The sequence below is a fragment of the Misgurnus anguillicaudatus genome, chromosome 22 (genome assembly GCF_027580225.2).
Source record: "Misgurnus anguillicaudatus chromosome 22, ASM2758022v2, whole genome shotgun sequence".
Lineage (NCBI taxonomy): Eukaryota > Metazoa > Chordata > Actinopteri > Cypriniformes > Cobitidae > Misgurnus > Misgurnus anguillicaudatus.
The window spans coordinates 36,954,310-36,972,969 of NC_073358.2; the positions used below are offsets into that span (position 1 = coordinate 36,954,310).

At 37.3% G+C, this 18,660-nt stretch overlaps 1 protein-coding gene across 1 annotated transcript; it reads right to left on the bottom strand.

Moving 5' to 3' along the window:
- Positions 1-1,498: 1,498 nt before the first annotated feature.
- On the bottom strand, positions 1,499-18,638 carry abhd17b (abhydrolase domain containing 17B, depalmitoylase). The gene is made up of 4 exons (XM_055199087.2): positions 18,378-18,638; positions 16,937-17,409; positions 3,338-3,517; positions 1,499-2,417 (listed from the first exon to the last, which is right to left on the bottom strand). The coding sequence occupies exons 2-4, from the start codon at positions 17,401-17,403 to the stop codon at positions 2,198-2,200; spliced, it is 867 nt and encodes a 288-aa protein (XP_055055062.1). The 5' UTR covers positions 17,404-17,409; positions 18,378-18,638; the 3' UTR covers positions 1,499-2,197.
- Between the last annotated feature and the right edge of the window lie 22 nt (positions 18,639-18,660).

Sequence of the window (18,660 nt, forward strand, 5' to 3'; positions counted from 1 at the left end):
TAAATTTTAAAAATTATTTTCATTAGCTTAATGCCATTACAATAAAGCTTAAACCATTAATTAATGGACAGTGAAATATATAAGATCTGATTTACATATTTTTATAAACGCATAAATATTTGCACTTTAATATACATGAATTATACATCTGTCTGACATTTATTTATTTTAACGAAAGAAAACAATTGTACACAGCTACATTCTATAAAACTTGTGCAAATATTCAAATTTTGAGAATTTTGGATAAACAAGCTTTTCATCAGATACCAAAGCCACATTTTCACATATCTAAAAGTTTAAACTCATTTTGTTTAGAAATGATCCCAGCTGGAAAAGGATAATTTGGATTCACTGGTTGCTTTCAAGTAAGATTATAAGAAGGTTTTCCTATCGTTGCACAATAATGTGCCTGCCCTGTTTTCTGTTCTCATCCTTTGAACTCATTTAAGTGCCTTTTAGCCCTGTCTTCAAACATTTCCTACTGTTAAGAAATGGGTCACATGTGTTCTGTACTTCCATGTTTAATGCCCCAGGCTGCAAAGGTCATTGAACCCAGGAGGTGTGCCTGACCTCAGGGCCATAAAACAATTGTCAAAAATGAATACGTTTGGGATCACAAAAAGTTATTCACGGTTAATTTACAACATGGCTCTCAAAAATAAGAAAAAAGTTTACACTTGGTTGCATTACTTACTACACATAATAAAAGCTTACTATCTCCGACAACGGACGCGTATAAACAGCAATTTTACAGTATACAAAAGTCTCTATTTGCCTTTGGTAATGTACGTAATTTCAGGGCACTCTATAGTGGGACTGCTCCTATAAAGCGACAAAATAACTAAATTGTTCTCCAACCCATTAAAATAAAGAAACCACCCAATATGACTGAATCTTTAAAACAAACTTTAGAAAACAGTTATTTTTAATGATTTATGTCCACACCACAAGAGGTCGCTTTACACATCTGCTTACTCTTTTACCCACAATAACTCTTTTGGGTCTTTAGTTTTTTTAAATACATGTTTATTTTCACTTCTGTAGTATAACTATTATCAATATCATTATATACAGTAACGGGTGTTTAACAAAAAAAAAAAACATCTTAAAAGAATTAAGCACATTAGTCGACCATTTAAAACATTTTCTATGCCATACATAGGATAGTAAATCAAGTTACATCGGTAACAGAATTGTTACCATTTTAATAACATTTTTTTTTTAACTATCAAAATTCTAAACCTTTTTCAGAAGTACAAATTGATAGCTCACGTTTACACATCCATCCACACTCATATCATATCATGTGTTCGCTAAGGAAAACTTTATGAGGATTATATAATAAAAAAAACTCTACATTGCACCTGCTAAATTTAGCAGTAGTGGTCTAAAGTAACAGCTTTATCATGGCATGAAGAAAACAGTTGTGTGCATTTCTTCATATGGGTTTCATTTGTCAAGACAGTAGAAATTAGTGATGATTCCATACAGAATCAAGTGTGTTGTTCAACAACATTTATGTGTAATCTGACTGATTTTCAAGCCTCTTACATACACAAATAGTGAAGAAAATACACTCTGGTTGATAGTGAAAGTGCCTTTAGATTGGGCCGTTTAAGCCACAATTAAGTGTATCATTGATTTCCGAAGTCTATAAGTTTATTTGACATTTAAAACATTATTTTCACAGGACAAAACATTTACATTGGAGGACATCCAAAAACAAAATCCAAATTAAATGGATAAAATTACATACAATGTACAGAATGTGGTTAAACAGACAAGTTATAAACATCGTTTCTAGTACAAAGTAACATCAAAGATCAGTACTGGACATTTGGCATCACCTGCATGGTGAAATAATGTGTCAAAATGTTGCACCTCTTTGTACAGTATTGTATTTCTTACATGATCCTAAACACATGCATACAGCAAAATCATAGTATAGACTATGGAATGAGTTTAAATTTTTTAGTACATAGTATCAAGACACATAGCAGAAACTAACGTAGGGCTACTGAACCAGCAGACCCCTCGTCCACTCCACCACAGGTACACCCTCAGAAAGGCAGTAAGGACACTCCTCCCATGTTCTCTATACCAGAGCACTGTGACTCATTGAGAGAGGAAAAAAGCAGTCTGGTTCACAGTTGCCAACGTTCATCAAGTGAGGTCAGTCCTAATCTTGAGGTTCCATTTATAAGTTCACAAGTTCATGGGCAACAAACTGTTTCAAGCGTTCCAGGTACTGTCCATACAGCTCTACATCGTTGTGGCCCGCCCCCTCCACCCACAGCGGCTCCGCGGGCCTTTGGCAGCGCTCATACAGGGCCAGTCCATGGGAAAAATCAATAACCTCATCTTCCGTACCATGGATCACCAGCACCGGAGAAGTGACTTTGGAGATTTTATCAATGCTGAAAGAAAAGAAAGCACACGATTACATTGAGATTATCATTATGGTAATGTGGAGGAGAGACAAATGTAATGGATGAAACTTATTTAGCACATGCTCAGTAGCTATACTCTTATTCTGGCGTAATAATCAAGGACTTTACTGATGCAACATGGCTGCAGCAGGCGTATTGATATTATGCACTGCCCGAAAATAGTCCCCTTGGATACTTTCAATACGATTTTCAGGCGGTGCGTAATATTTTTGCGCCTGCTGCAGCCATGTTACAGCAGCAAAGTCCTTGAATATTACGCCAAAATGAGAGTATAGTTCCTAGCTATATTGGCCTAGAAAATCGCAACGTTTAATTTTCCGTCTATCTTAGTAAACGATGTAACTACAGAAGAGTCAAGTTTTAAATAGGAAAAATATTGAAACTCTTTTGTTTTTGTTAGCGCGATGCTAATGGTCTAATTAGATTCAATGGACTATGCTAAGCTATGCTAAAAGTGGTACCGCCAGACCCGGAGATCGGCTGAATGGATTCCAAAATGGTAAAAATCAAATGTTGAACTCTAGAGGAGCTGGAAAATGAGCATATTTTCAAAAAAAAAAGTGGAGTGTCCCTTTAATACCTAAATACATAAAAAAAAGATTTTGACCCATACAATGCATTGTTGTTTATTGCTACAAAAATATACCCGTGCTACTTATGACTGGTTTTGTGGTCCATGGTCACAAATACTTAAAACTGCTGATTTTAAAATATTTGCCACTAGAGGGCACACAATCACTGTAGCTGTAGGGGCAGGAAAACAAACAATCCAACCACACGTCTTCTCCACAAACACTTACAACATGGCTTCTCAAGAGCCAGTCTTAGTCCAAGACTGTTAGGATATTACAACCAAATAAAGAAGCAGAGAAAAAGAAGAGACTCACTTGGGAAACGCATCAAAGCAGTATGTCTTCTTGGTGTCAGGAAAAGCCACTCGCATGCCTGAGGTCAGAGGGGAGTGAAGGATAACGGCAGCACTCTCGTACCGTGAGGCGAGATCAACCGAAGGAACCGTGCCAATGCTCTGCCCATATATGATTATGTTCTCCGGTCTGATACCGTACCTAGAACGTCACATTTATAAGATTAGTTCAAACAAGACACATACACACGTACTCTGTTCTTATGATGCTAATATCAAATACACAATTAAACAGTTTATTCAGTAGTACAGGTTGTGTAATCTAGTTTTAAAACAGGACAGACATGGTAAAGGTTTCATTGATGCATCAGAGTTTCTCACATTCGAAAAAAGGTTATATGCCATTTAAGCCAAGCCTGGTGTATTATGTGTATTAGGATGGTTTGTGGTTAGTCTGAGTGGCAGAAACTTAAACCTCACCTAATTATTACACAACCTCATTTGGTCTGGTCTACTTAAGCGTAAGAGCAAAGGTGTGAGCCAGAACGTAACAGATACTATAACAGGGAACAGTCATGTCAAACATTTCCTGGAAAGAGAAAGTAAACACAGTTTTTTCTCATATATATTTATCTACTGACTCTCATCTGTCAAAATGAACAGATCACACCTCATCTAGGTCACAGAATTGAAATGAAAACATACAGGGTAAATTTAGGGTGACTGGGACATTTTTTTTTACAATCATCTGGAAAAAAAAGTTCACACAAAATTAGAATTCTGTCATCTCTCACTCGTGTAGTTACAAATCTGTATAAATTTCTTTCACAAAGGATATTTTGAGGAATGTTTGTGACCACACCGATCAGAAGCCCCATTCACTTCTATAGTATTCCTTTTCAATGGGGCTTCTGATCGGTTTGGCCACAAACATTACTTAAAATATCTTCCTACTTGCTCATCAGAACAAAGACATTTATACAGGTTTGTGACAACATGAGAGTGAGAAAATGACAGAATTTTCATTTTTGGGTGAACTATCCCTTTAAGTGTACCCAATCAACCTGAATTTACCCTAAATAGCATGATGTACATTTTGCTGTACCAAATGTGAAATTACACAGTACTGTAATGCCCTCTTAACATGCAGAGATGGGCATAAATACATAGAAATGTATTTCAAATACAAATACAAAATACTGTGTCGAAAAATGTATTTAAATACAAATACAAAATACTGTGAGGAAAAATGTATTTAAATACAAATACAGTATTTTGTATTTTGAAAATACACAAAATACATGTGAAATTGGTGATTCTGTGCAAGTATGCCTATTAGGCTGAAATCTATCTTTGTCTATTTCTGAATGCCAAAAAGCATTTAGATGTGTGCAACTACTTAGAAACTTTCATTTTATTTTACGCACCTCTTGCTTTCCCCTGCCCTGTAAAAAATAGAAAACTAGAAAAAAAAACTTGGTAACTCTTTACTTGAAGGGGTGTGCATAAGGCCGACATGACACGTTCATAATCATAACATGAAATGTGTCATGAACATGAAGAAGATTTTATGCACATTTATGACAACTGCCATTAAGTGTCATTTACTCAATTATGTAATTTTTAATGCAAAGATGACATTGTTTGAGATATCTTTGTTATGACAACTTGACACATAAACCAATACAACACAACTTAATATAAATTATAAACAATAATTATCAAACTTAAGAAACTATAGCTTTGTGGGTTAACATTACATTAAACCATGATTTAAATGGCATTAAGTGTTAATACTATGTCAAATATTATTAATACTCGGTCAAATAAACATTATGAACTGAAGAATATTCATGATGCTGTTATAAAAACTATTTAACAGAGGATTAACACTTAATGACATTTTAATGACAAATTATATTTGTATCACTGGTAAAAAGTGGTCAGTTATGTTGTCTTGGTTAATGTCAAGTTGTCATGGCAAGTTATGATGTATGGGTTAAAGCAACACAATGTAGTTTCCATGTAAAAATGACTTACAGCTCCCCCATGTGGTTGAAAAGTGCAACAGTGCCTGGTATCAGACAGTCTTCTGCAGGCAGGGGGAGGGGCGGGGCTGGGCTGTGTTTCCTACCCTCCACCGCCACTTTCAGAGTGTGCTTGTAGCAGCTAGGAGGCTGCTCAGGTTGCAGCAACAGTACAGTTTGTCCAGTTAAAAGTTGTTCCATCACCAAAATAATTTTAGAGACATTATTTAAAGGTAAAAAAATTACATAGTGTTGCTTTAATGTCAAGTTGTCATAACAAAGACATCTCAAACAATGTCATCTTTGCAATAAAAATGACATAATTGAACAAATGACACTTAATGACAGTTGTCATAAATATCCATAAAATCTCCTTCATATTCATGACACGTGTCATGTTATGATTATGAATGTGTCATGTCAACCTTATGAACACCCCTTCAAGTAAAGTGATGTTTTATAAAAAACATCATAAAAACTTTTTCATGTGTCGTCAAAATGACCCACAACCTAATCAGTTTATATGTTAAGAAATCCATGCATTTACAAACGTCTCACGAGACAAATTATTCGGCAAACTAATTCCTCTCATTGCTGCTTTTTGATGGTTTTGAGAACAATTACTCACAAGTCGCCCTCTGTCATTTCACAGAATTATACAATGGAAAGCACGTCAAGAATAAAAGCCTTTTAGGTTTACACAGTTTTTCAATATTTTACTATGTTCTTACCTGATGAATTAATACATGCCTATCTTTTTTCAATACTGTATGTGCACTTAATCTTTGCACAGCATGTCATGAATATGTTAGCATTTAGCCTAGTCCCATTTATTCCTTAGGATCCAAACAGGGATGAATTTAGAAGCCACCAAACACTTCCATGTTTTCCCTATTTTCAAGACTGTTACATAGTTACACGAGTAAGTATGGTGGCACAAAATAAAACGTGATTTTAAGTGAATAAAAAATGAGAACTATATTGTATGGCGGAAGAGCACATAGTTTGCAGCACTTCAACCTCTGGCGCAGTAACATCATTACTCCTTATGTTACTGCGCGCTGAGGTCCAAATGCTGCAAACTATGTGCTCTTCCTCCATGCATTGAAAAAAGATAGTTATGTATTAATTTGTCTAAGTTGAGGTAAGAACATAAAATATAAAAAATTGTGGTTTTCCTTTAAGTCAAAAGTGTAGGCCAATTTGTCAGCGTTCCACACTCTGTCTCAGTCGTGCAATGTGCAAGTGCAACTGTAGCGTGCAACTGCCTGCCAACGTGCAAGTGTGAATTTGAATTTTCCTTTGCGACAGTTATAACACACATCAAATCACACCCAATAATTCAATCGCCTTTGCTTTATTTCCCACTCCAACATTTCAATTATTGCCCACTAAAAGCTGCACAGATATATTTGCTTACCTGAACTCTGCTGTCTGGTCTGAACTAGTTGATGCATGAAAACAGCACCCTGACTGGTTGACTGGCTCAAAGTATTTTGAGTATTTTAAAATACAAAAATACTCATCTTAAATGTATTTAAATACAAATTACATTTCATTTTTTTCAAAGGCTTTAAAATACAAAATACAAAATACTATTTTGTATTTCAAATACGTATTTTAAATACATGTATTTGAAATACTGCCCATCCCTGTTAACATGTTGGTTTGATTGGTTTCTCTAGTGCGTGTTTGACTGCTGTCATGACAGCATACAGAAGGTGACAGAACTGGTTTGAGGCTGAAACTGAAAATTAGCATCATATGACCGCAAATACATGTAAATATTTACCTTTAATTACAAGCAGGGCATAGTCACACCACACAAAAATACAGTAGCACAAGTCCTTAAAGGGGACATTCACAAGACTTTTTAAAATGTAAATTAAACCTTTGGTGTCCCCAGAGTACATATGTGAAGTTTTCGCCATACCCCATAAATAATTTATTATATCATGTTAAAATGGCCACTTTGTAGGTGTGAGCAAAATGTGCCATTTTGGGTGTGTCCTTTAAAATGCAAATGAGCTGATCTCTGCACTAAATGGCATTGCAGTGGTTGGATAGTACAGATAAGGGGCAGTATTATTATCCCCTTCTGACATCACAAGGGGAGCCAAATTTCAATGACCTATTTTTTCACATGCTTGCAGAGAATGTTTAACCAAAACTAAGTTACTGGGTTGATCTTTTTCACATTTTCTAGGTTGATAAAAACATTGGGGACCCAATTATAGCACTTAAACATACGTTGTGTTTACACACGGTTTGGTTATTTAGGAGTGACAACAGCATTCTATAACCAAACTCACGCCTGTACATTTTTGGAACTCACAACCGCATTTACATATAGAAGACCTGCTGTCTGTGATATCACCTGTCAATCTGTCACTGTTTTGGAGGTACAAAGTGCATGAAGATGCAGAATTGGTTCGTAAATGTGTGCACAACCGATCTTCTGACAAAAGCAATATTTTAAAAGCGTTTATAGATGCCACATTGCAACACTATCTCTCATATAAACATAAAGCAGGCATCAGAGTGTTGCGTTTGTAAGTACAAAGTACAAACAGAATTGAGCCTCATTGTTGTACAACTCCAAGTCTTTAATCTTTGATATTTAAATCTATCATTATGGTTGGAGCATCCCGTATGAATACAGGCTTGACATTGTACAGTCATACAGACAGTACTAGAGCTGTGACTGTCCTTGCATCGAAATTTGAATTATGTTAAACTTAGGGAAGAACGCTCAGCTTGTCAATGTCACTTTTCACTCAGCCATTCAAATCACAGTGGAGATAGGGGGACAATACATACCATAGACATTATATGCGTAGACGCCTCATGACGTGCTGCACTGCAAAAAATTACATTCTTATAGGGATGCACCAATAGGATTTTTTGGGCCGATACCGATTTAAACAGACAACTTCTGGCCGATACCGATGCCGATACCGATATTAAACACTTGTATACAATACTATACAGTTGGTCTATTAGCTAGTTTATTTCTGCATCAAATTATTTTTACTGAACATGGATTGGATCTAATTAACATTCAACTGACCAACATAATAAGAGAGGCACAAATTAAGCAAAAACAAATATAATAAGACAGCATGACAACCTTCAAAGGTGGTTTTAGCTATTCAGCATTTATTTTATTAACAACATTAACAAATTTTTTACATATAATGGATTTCTTTATGCAGTTAATTAATAAACAATCGGTATCGGCCTTTCTCGTGCCATTGCCGATATGCCGATGGTTTCAAATGCATCAAATATCGGCCGATTAATATCGGCGGCCGATACATCGGTGCATCACTACTTTCTTACTTAGTACTTTTGTCTTGTTTTCAGTAAAAATATCTAAAAACTCTTAAATTAAGATGTATTTTCTTGATGAGCAAAATGACCAAGGAAAGTAAGTCTAGTTTTAGACAAAAATATGAAGTAAGTAAATTAGTGCTTAAAACAAGCCAAAAAAGGCAATGGAATAAGAAAGTTTACTTTTTTTATAGACACAAATTTGCTTAAATTGTAAATTGTGTGTCCCTATAAACTAGACTTATTTTCTTGGTCATTTTGCTTATTAAGAAAATACATCTTCATTTAAGAATTTTTAGATACTTTCGCTGAAAACAAGACAAAAATACCAAGAAAGCAATTTTTTGCCCCATATTGGTTGGGTCTCCTCACTCTATGCTAGCACCAGAGTCAATCTGAGTCAACAGAGAGCGAGCAACTATGCCCATATTTTTGTGCAGCTTACGATTGCAATAACTGGCGCAGTATTGATAAAAGAACGCATGGGATTACCTTTCGCAAGTAAGACTGATAATTCTGGTTATTTTACCATTTATAATATTACGTCATCATAACTAACATTACTTACGTGTTACCAAACCAAAATATTCGGGGAGTTATGATTATTGTAGTTGGGGATACACTTTTCTCTGTAGAAATAAATGCAGGGGGGCGCATTGGGAACCCATCCAAGATGGCAGCCATGCTAAAAACCTCAGCTCCAATAGGCAGTCTTTTATGCATCTACGTATATAATGTCTATGACCACAACAACCAACCGGTCAATCACGTAAGGACTGATAAACAAAACAGATGAGGAGCCAATGGTGTAGTGGACAGTCCGACATATAGGGCAGACGCTCATCCGGCGCCCCAAGGTCGAATCCCAGCTGAAGGTCCTTTGCCGATCTCATACCCCTCTCTCCACCCTGTACTTTCCTGTCGTCTCTCAGTTACTGTCTATCAAATAAAGGCAACATGGCCCAAAAAAATTACTTTAAAAAACCCTGATGTATCAGAACAACCACAGCGCTCAGCTAAAGAAAAACTTGCTGCAAACTGTTACAGTAGGTACGGAATAAGATGAAGTATCATCGACCGTTAAAACAGACGGAAATATATAGTATGAATATGGATAGATGAAATTTCGGACATACTACATATATGTCACATAATGTATCAACATGGCGTATGTCGTCATAACAACAAGTTAGTTGTTAACTGGAATGCCATTTAATCACAAGGGACAGCTGTTTAATATATGTATTTGCATTTGATTAGAGCCACCTTACCACTTTCAGACAACTACAACTACTTGCCTTCTTTATTGTATAGCTCTTTTAGGATAGTAAAGTGATTGAACACTTCGGGATCTTGCTGGAATTAGTAGGTAATCTGGGTACTTTTCACCTACTGTTTTTCGAATACTAGGAATTCGGACATCCTACTCACCTCGACTATATAGTGTGGAAGTAGGTGGTTTCGGATTCAGCGACTGGCAAGCACCCACAGTCGGAGTGCGATAGGCATATTTAGCTGCTTTCAAACCCTTTGGTGGACGTGGAGTCTAAACATTGATAGTACAAATGTAGACTTCCTAGTACCATGATAGGCAGGTTAACAACGGCAATTTCAAAATATTTAACAAGTTAGCTGTTAAACCGTCAATGTTGGGAAACAACTGCCATTGTCCCTTTCCCAACAACAAACACCAGTAATGTCATAATATTAATTCAGTCAAACCCAGCAAACATTGCAATCTGGTGTCTGTTTAAAAATCTACATTGAAATGCATGAATCTTCAAACAAACTCAACCTACGAATGTCTCACAGAGTAAATCAAATCTTAAAATCTCTTAAGTTTCTTCACCTTTACAATGAGCCATTGAGACCCATAGACCCCTTCAAAGTTTGTAAACATTGAATGACTATCGGGTGCGCGTGCAGCATGGGGTCAAACTGTTCATACCATCCAGGCTTTATAATGTAATCTAACAGGACTGAAAAATTATGACTTACCTCAAATGAAATGAACACAACAAACACAAGCCTCTTTGATATTTGCATTGTTCCAGTCTGCACGTTAATTGCTTGCAGCTGAAGATGTTGTATTTTTTTGTTTTTGAGATTCTGCATGAATCGCGAAAACTTAACGAAAGACCTGGTGCGATTTTCACAACCCACGACGTAAGTAGGCATTTTTGACGATACCGAATAATACGCAACTCTATCTGCTGTAATGGCTTTTCTGACCCTGACATGCGCAGTGGAAACTGCCTGTGACGTGAACCGTGAAGGGGTCTATACAGTCATTAGTTTTGTCTAAGGAAGGAATGTAAATCACATGATTCTTCAATTACTCTGAGAGATCATGTGAGAAGCTGGATTTGTTTTGAAGAACATCAGCACAAATGCTCAAGCAAGAGAGAAATGAAAGCAAGTTGCTTGAAAATCAGTTTTCGTCTTTTAAATGGAAAAATCTTGAGGACCGCTACAGGGGGCCTACATGTTCTCAGATTCAAACTCGAGGGAGTACTGAGGGTCTGCTGAATAGCTTTTCATTCAACTACCTTTACAAAGAGATGGTAGCGCCTTACAGACCTAATAATTTTAGCATGCATAAAGCACTAAATGAAGGGTATGCAAAAATGTTTCCCTTCACATCTGAAGAAGTATAATAAAATTTAGGGGTAACGTGTGAAAATCACGGACACACTAGCTGTCTTCAGACCAAACCCAAACTGATAAACTTTGGGACACCAAGTAGCAGTAAACATCCTTTGCTTGCTGTGTGGCAACATCAGGAAGTTTTTTTACTTCCTGGGTAGACAATGTTGCTATGACTGCAACCAGGTCCATCCTCCCAGGACTCAGTTGCTAGGCAACCAATCAATATTTGACTTGGAGAACAGGCAGTTGGCACCTCCCCCATCACCTCTCAGAGGGATTTGTGCTCAGTGAAATACCGATACACAACTCTCACAGGCCGCCATCCCAAAAATACTCGTACAATAGTCATTATTTCACATTGGGGGGCAGGGTCTCTTTCAACACAGCTGCTGCTGCCCGTTGCCGTGGCGCTTCCTTAATGACATCACACTCATTCCCTTCAGGAGGGAAACTCTCTCAGAGACAAAAGCCATTTCCTTTGCTTCTTCCCTTCTGTGCATGTCACACCGGAATGGTTTCAGACATTTAAGCGTTTACAGACAACGACGTGTACTTTAAACAATACAAGTCAGGAAAACTGTGGTGAAGACAGCACCAGATGTTCCCATCTGTAATTTAAACACACTTCTATTAGGTAGCCTTGCTACCAAACCACTGATGCAAATTATTGTGCCTGGTTGTAAACGCATATGACACAGAAAGAAGCCTACTGCAATAGCTAGCTGTGATAATAACAGATGGTAATATTCGGGCCAACCCCTTATACGTGAACCTGGCACTCAAAACATTGCGCTGGTGTTCTCCGTGCCAACCACGCTCATTGCAAACATTTAACAGATACATGTATCAGTCTGTATTTGAACAGCCCCGCCTGATGTTTCAACACTGACTCACCTGGATGAGCTGAAAGGTGTGTCTGTACTACTCTTACACTAAAGAAAAGTAAACAAAGACTGAAGAAACACGGTCACTTTAGTTTTGGGATGCTCCATTTGTCTTTGTAACTAGAAACAAAAACATTTCAGAGAAGGTAAGTACAAACATATGTCCGAAAATCTGTCTTCACTGCAGTTACAAGGCATCAAAGCACATCTGAATCCAACATTTACATAACGTCATGTATACCAAAATGGATTCTTCACAGCCCAATGTGATGAAACAAAACTAAAAATGGTTTTGAGATGAGTAGATGAATACATTTGATCCTTCTATTACAGTCTAAGCTAAATTTGACATGATGTAATAGCACTTTGGAAGCCCATCTGCAACCAATTTTCTTTGGAGGAACATTCATGCAAAAATGTTGCTTGTTAAGTCATGAAATGACTAAACAATGAAGCAATAATTTTGTTATAATAACACAGTTACATTTACTGTCCCATGGAACACCCATATCTTATCCACCACAGCAATTTATTATTTAATGGGTATCAAAGTCTTAAATAGCCGTGCTAGTTTTGTGACTCATACCCTGGGGTTTCTCCTCATATAATAAAACCATTTTAATTCAAATCATATTCAAATGCTATATATAGGATAATGTAAAAAAAAAACCTTGACAGAGTGATCACTACCCCAACATTAAGCAGACCTGGTGTCTGTACCAAGTCAAACCTACGTACTGACCTTACGTACTGTAGTGGACATAATCATAAAATTGTGATCCTGCTACCAGACATGAGATGATTACCCATAATAAAATCAAAGCACTGGCCACTCAAAAAAAGAATGATCGATAACCCAATACCTGGCATTCTTAATGATAGCCGTTCTGAGAAGGACTAGGCTATATCTTTAAAGGAGTAGTCCATAATTTACTCACCAACATGTCATCCAAAATGTTGATGTCTGTCTCCGTTGAGTCGAGAAGAAACTATGTTTTTTGAGGAAAACATTCCAGGATTTTTCGCATTTTAATGGACTTTAATGGACCCAACACTTAACAGTTCAAATGCAGTTTAAAAGTGCAGTTTCAAAGGAATCTAAACAATCTCAAACGATGCATAAGGGTCTTATCTAGCGAAACGATTGTCATTTTTGGCAAGAAAAATAAAAAAATGCACTTTTACGTCACGAGGTCACGGATGACCTATATGCAAAACCTGGGATCATTTAGAGTCCTTTGAAACTGCAATTTTAAACTGCATTAAAACTGTTACGTGTTGGGGTCCATTAAAGTCCATTAAAATGAGAAAAATCCTGGAACGTTCCCCCCAAAACATAATTTCTTCTCGACTAAACAAAGAAAGACACCATCATTTTGGATGACATGGTGGTGGAGTAAATGGTCTGGATTTTTTTTTTAGAAAATGGACTAATCCTTAAGGGGATCGCACACCGGCCGCGCAGCTCAGCGTCGCGTCTAGGACAACTCGGAACTATTGTAAACCGGAAATGCACATTAAATAGCGCGAGCTTCGTCAGATAGCGTCTACTTCAAAATGCAAAATATACGTTAGCAGCCAATGTTAATCGTTAATGATTTGGGACAAATATGATGTTATTTAATGTTAAAGTATGTGAGTGGCGCTGTGTGCCGCGACAGGGATTTGAACAACTTCCTGAGTCACAGCTGGGCGGCGCAAATAGGCACCACCGCGGTGCTTATACTCATAGAAAAAAATTTTTTTTATTTATTTAGAAGGGCGCGGTGCTGAGCGGCGGGGCGGGTGTGCGATCCCCTTTACTGCAGTCACTACGCAGGCAATAACAGCTGGGTAACCACAACTTCAAGACAAATCTAATGTTTAATGCTGTGATTAAACAACAACTAGGTACTAATGAACAGAAAAGTTTTCCCTTTGCGTTTATAAAAAAAAAAATCACGTAAACACGACAACGCTCTCAAAAAACATCTGCATTTACATGGAATCCACTGTATTAAGTATGCCAGGGCAGTAGATGGCGATGCTTCCTTGTAGAGAAACACTCCACACATGCACACATATGCATTCATCTACCGAGCGCGATAAATACAAACAAACAATCAAGATGGCAAATGCATCAAGACAATTTGTTTAGGCGGTAAACTTTTTTGGAGAAGCCTTAAAGGATTACTCCACTTTCTTAAAATAAATCCCAACAATTTACTCACCCCCATGTCTTCCAAAATGTTGTTGTCTTTCTTTGTTCAGTCGAGAAGAAATATTTTTTTTTAAGAAAAACATCCCAGGATTTTTCTCAATTTAATAGACTTTATTGGACCCCAACACATTATAGTTTAAATGCAGTTCAAAATTGTTGTTTCAACAGAGCATCAAAGGGCTTTAAACAATCCCAAACGAGGCATAATGGTCTTTTTCGGAAATAAAAATATGCACTTTTAAACCACAACTTCTCGTCTTGCACTATCCATGTGAGGCACCAGTGCAACCACACGTAATGTGTCATGAAGTCGAAAGGTCAAGCATGACCTATGCAAAACTACCGCCCCAGTGTTTAAAAGTGTGGAGAAAAGGACCAATTTGATGTTGTTGTATGTGGAATGATACCAATTAATGTCCTTATGTTAGTTTATTGTTTAAAATGTTAAACTTAATTCCTTCTCGACTGAACAAAGGAAGACAGACATCAACATTTTGGATTACATGGGGGGGTGAGTAAATTATCTAAAAAATTTTTAAGAAAGTGGAATATTGTTTTGGTTATACTAGACTAATTTGTTATCACAGATTCACATTTATCCTACACAGAGTCTTCGTTATTAAAAACTTGCACTTTAAAAGTGGTCTTTAAAGTTTACGTTTTCAGGACCCCAAAACACAATGGTCATGCAAAAGAAAAAAAGCAAATAACCCGTATAAAAAAATCTCCAATTTACAGTTGATAACTTTGAATGCCAACAGCATTACTTGACAAATTGTACGTTTGCTGTTTGAGAACTCAAAATTAATTAATTATCAGATGGCTTTGATAATTCTCAGCCATTAGCCAGTTTGTACGTTTTCTCTCAATTTGGATTCTAAGGGCCTAGCCTAAAACCATATACCTGCTTTAAAAAAAGCTGGTCAGCTATGACAGAATAAATAATCCTCTAGAAATGCAGATATTGATAATGGGTTAATGGGTAAGGGACTGCATATGGTGGGGACTTGCCAAAATTTGTGAACAACAAAAAAAGGTTTTCAGCAACGGCCATTGTTTAACAGATATAAGACTTAGATAGAGGTATTGGAGTAAGTAGGCTGGCCTATCAAACAAACGCTTTACATACTTTCAAGCATCACTGAATAAAAACACATACACAGACACGACATTAACTGCCATTACATAATGAGAAAGGAAAAACCTATACACATTGCTTTAGAATGACTACCAAACTGGTTTATCTTGATATTAAATATGAACCTAGTGTCCTTTCAGGACCGACCTGGCTTTAAGCTTGATCTGTGCCTGACACGGTAACCCTTGAGAACATCTAAAATGACCACAGAAAAATGCTTCACGGGGTAAACCCAATACCTCAGGGACCTGATTTGACAAAACAATGCAGACTGTGTTTATGAGCATCAGCTGTGCTTTACAACACACACATACACAGCAGCATGCACACAGCATAACACACACCCACGCAGGAACACGACTATTCCACACACTTACTGAAAACATTCATGCGGTCACGCACACAAAGTCTCTTTGTGTTTTCTCTTGGATGAACAACGCTGAAGCATCTTCACATCGAAGGGCACACCAATTTTCCATGATCCATGACCACAGTTGACACGGATATGAGGAGAAATGGATACACGGATAATACTGCGCACGTGATATCTCAAAAGGCCTTACCCGAGTCTTTATCTGTCATCTCTCAAATACTCAACTAAGCCAAAACTTAAAGATGTTTGAGGTTTGAGCAAAAAGTGTTTCTGCTATGAAGAAATGAAACTTTCTATTGCTGCAGACTTCACAATTTAAACATCAAAACATGACCCGTCCATCGGCAAAATCATTTCCTCCCCCAAGCACTTAAAAGAAGCACTGGGCAAGCGGACTGGGGGATGGGATACAATATATTCCCCATGTATATTCCCCAAGCCCTTGGAATTTTCAGAAGGACGGATAAAACAGGACAAGACAAATACAACGGTAAACGTGAAACCTCTGTAGTTGATCAAAAAAATTTGCTACACCAAATGTGGTGTAAACCAACCAGACTGAACAAATATCATCTATTGTTACTATGATCTATAGGGGCACAGAAGACTAATATATAGTTTGCGTTTTGTAATAACAAATTACATACTCCAAAGTATCAAAAATAAAATTCTGTCACTGTTTTCTTATCATCATGTTGTTCCAAATCCGCATGACTTTTCCCAAGAAAACCAAAGTCAAATGCAGGCAAAACGTTAGTCAAAGACAGCCTTAATTTCCGTTCACTTGCACCGTATAGAAAAATACAAATATTCTTCACAAAAAACATACAGATTTGGAACAACATAAGCAAATAAATACAAGATTTCCTTTTTGGAATGACCGTCTCTTTAAATAGAATGTGGGGGGCAATTATCAAAACAAATTAGTAATACTTTAGTGAAAATAACAACCACATTATTCTAAACATGCGTATAGCTTCCAAGGTGATAAGACTATCATCTGTACTCAATTCTCACCTTGTTCGCAGCGCGTGCCAGGCCGCTTCTACATCAGCATACAAATTTTTCTCTGAGGGCTTTCCTGAGCTTGCTCCATAGCCAGAGTAGTCATAGGAGAACACGTTACAATTGATGCGGGATCCCAGGCCGATGTAGAAGCTACTCATCTGTCCCAAGTCTACAGCGTTACCGTGGGAAAACAACAGGGTATAGCGAGCATTGGGAGAACATCGCACAAACATGCAAGCGATGCGGTTCCCCCTAGATGTCCGGGTCATGAAGCACTCAATGGCGTCTTTCTCCCGGGTGGAATACTGCCAATCGGCACGCTCAGATAGGTGAAGGGTCCATCGACTGCCACTCTCATCAGAAATTAAAGTGTAAGTGGGCTCTGGAGGGAGAAAAGCCAGCTTGGAGGCGATTTTGCTTGGGCATGGAGGACAGCAGAAGAGACAGCACAGCTCACTCAAAGACAGGTGATTCATCGTTCACTAGAGGAAAGACAGACATGTAAACAGGTGAAGTTGAAACTAAGGTGTTACAGTCCTTTGTTAAATCCTTCTTCGGAATTTCCACTTAAACAGGAAATCAGGGCGGGACATAGTGAATTGGCCCTCCTGCTTTTATAGTAATCAATAGCATCAGTTTACCTCACAGCCTGGAATCTGATGAGTAGTTGAAATGCAGGATGATGTCATAAATCACTTATCCGTATTGGAGAAAGTGAGATACTGTATAATTTGAATACTATCTCCTAAACCTAAATTTTGTCATTGTTGTGGTGCACGCTGGTTTATAGATATCTCTAGGGATGACAATTCAAACTTAAAGTCCCCCCCAAAAAATCTATTTTGAATTCATGTGATTCGATGTCATTAATAAATAACTCACAAACCTCATCCTGAGGCATACTGGATTGTTTGCATGCAATTACTGATCAGACTACTCTGAGTCATGACAGCTGACTAATGCCCTTATTTGGGTGAGGTGTATTTACAGGTAAAGATAAACCTTGACGTGGAATATCCGAGGTTTGGCAAAGCTAAAAACTCCAGTATCATATGTCATCCACATGACTTCCCAAAAAAAAAACCCCGTCTACAATTTCCTGTTTGTTTTTTATTTTAAATTCTACGCAGGTGACAAAACAGTTTGGTGCCAAGCATCGCCACAGACAAACTGGTAAACCAACAAAATAACATAGTGCGTGTATACTATTTACTACATAAAAATATTTATTTATTTATTTTTAATACCGTGATCCGCATCATGTAAACAGAAAGTGTCATCTGACACTGATCTCTGCTAAATCAAGCGTTTGTTAACTGAAACACTACTAAAAACGGTTTAATTTGTTACATTTGTTTTTAATTAGTTATTTATTTATAATTGGTCTGTTAAATGTTCATAAAAAACATTTAAAACCCATTTTGTCGTATAATGAAAAACTGTACTCTACCTGTGCGACGTTTCGATGCTGGAAATGAAGTCAGAAATGCTTTGATTTGTCTGGCGCAGTCGCTGTATTAGATCAGGCAAATATCAGATTGCCATTAACCGATTACTCTGTCCACTCAACCAGATCAAGAGTCCTTCAAAAATTGCCTCCGGCTCGTGCTGCTCATTCGATCTTGTCAACATGTGTTCTCTTTTGTGTTATAACTACACCGGGATATCTAATTTAATCCATCCGATACAGGTGATCTCATCTCAACCTAGCGCGTGCAACGCTCGCTTTCTTT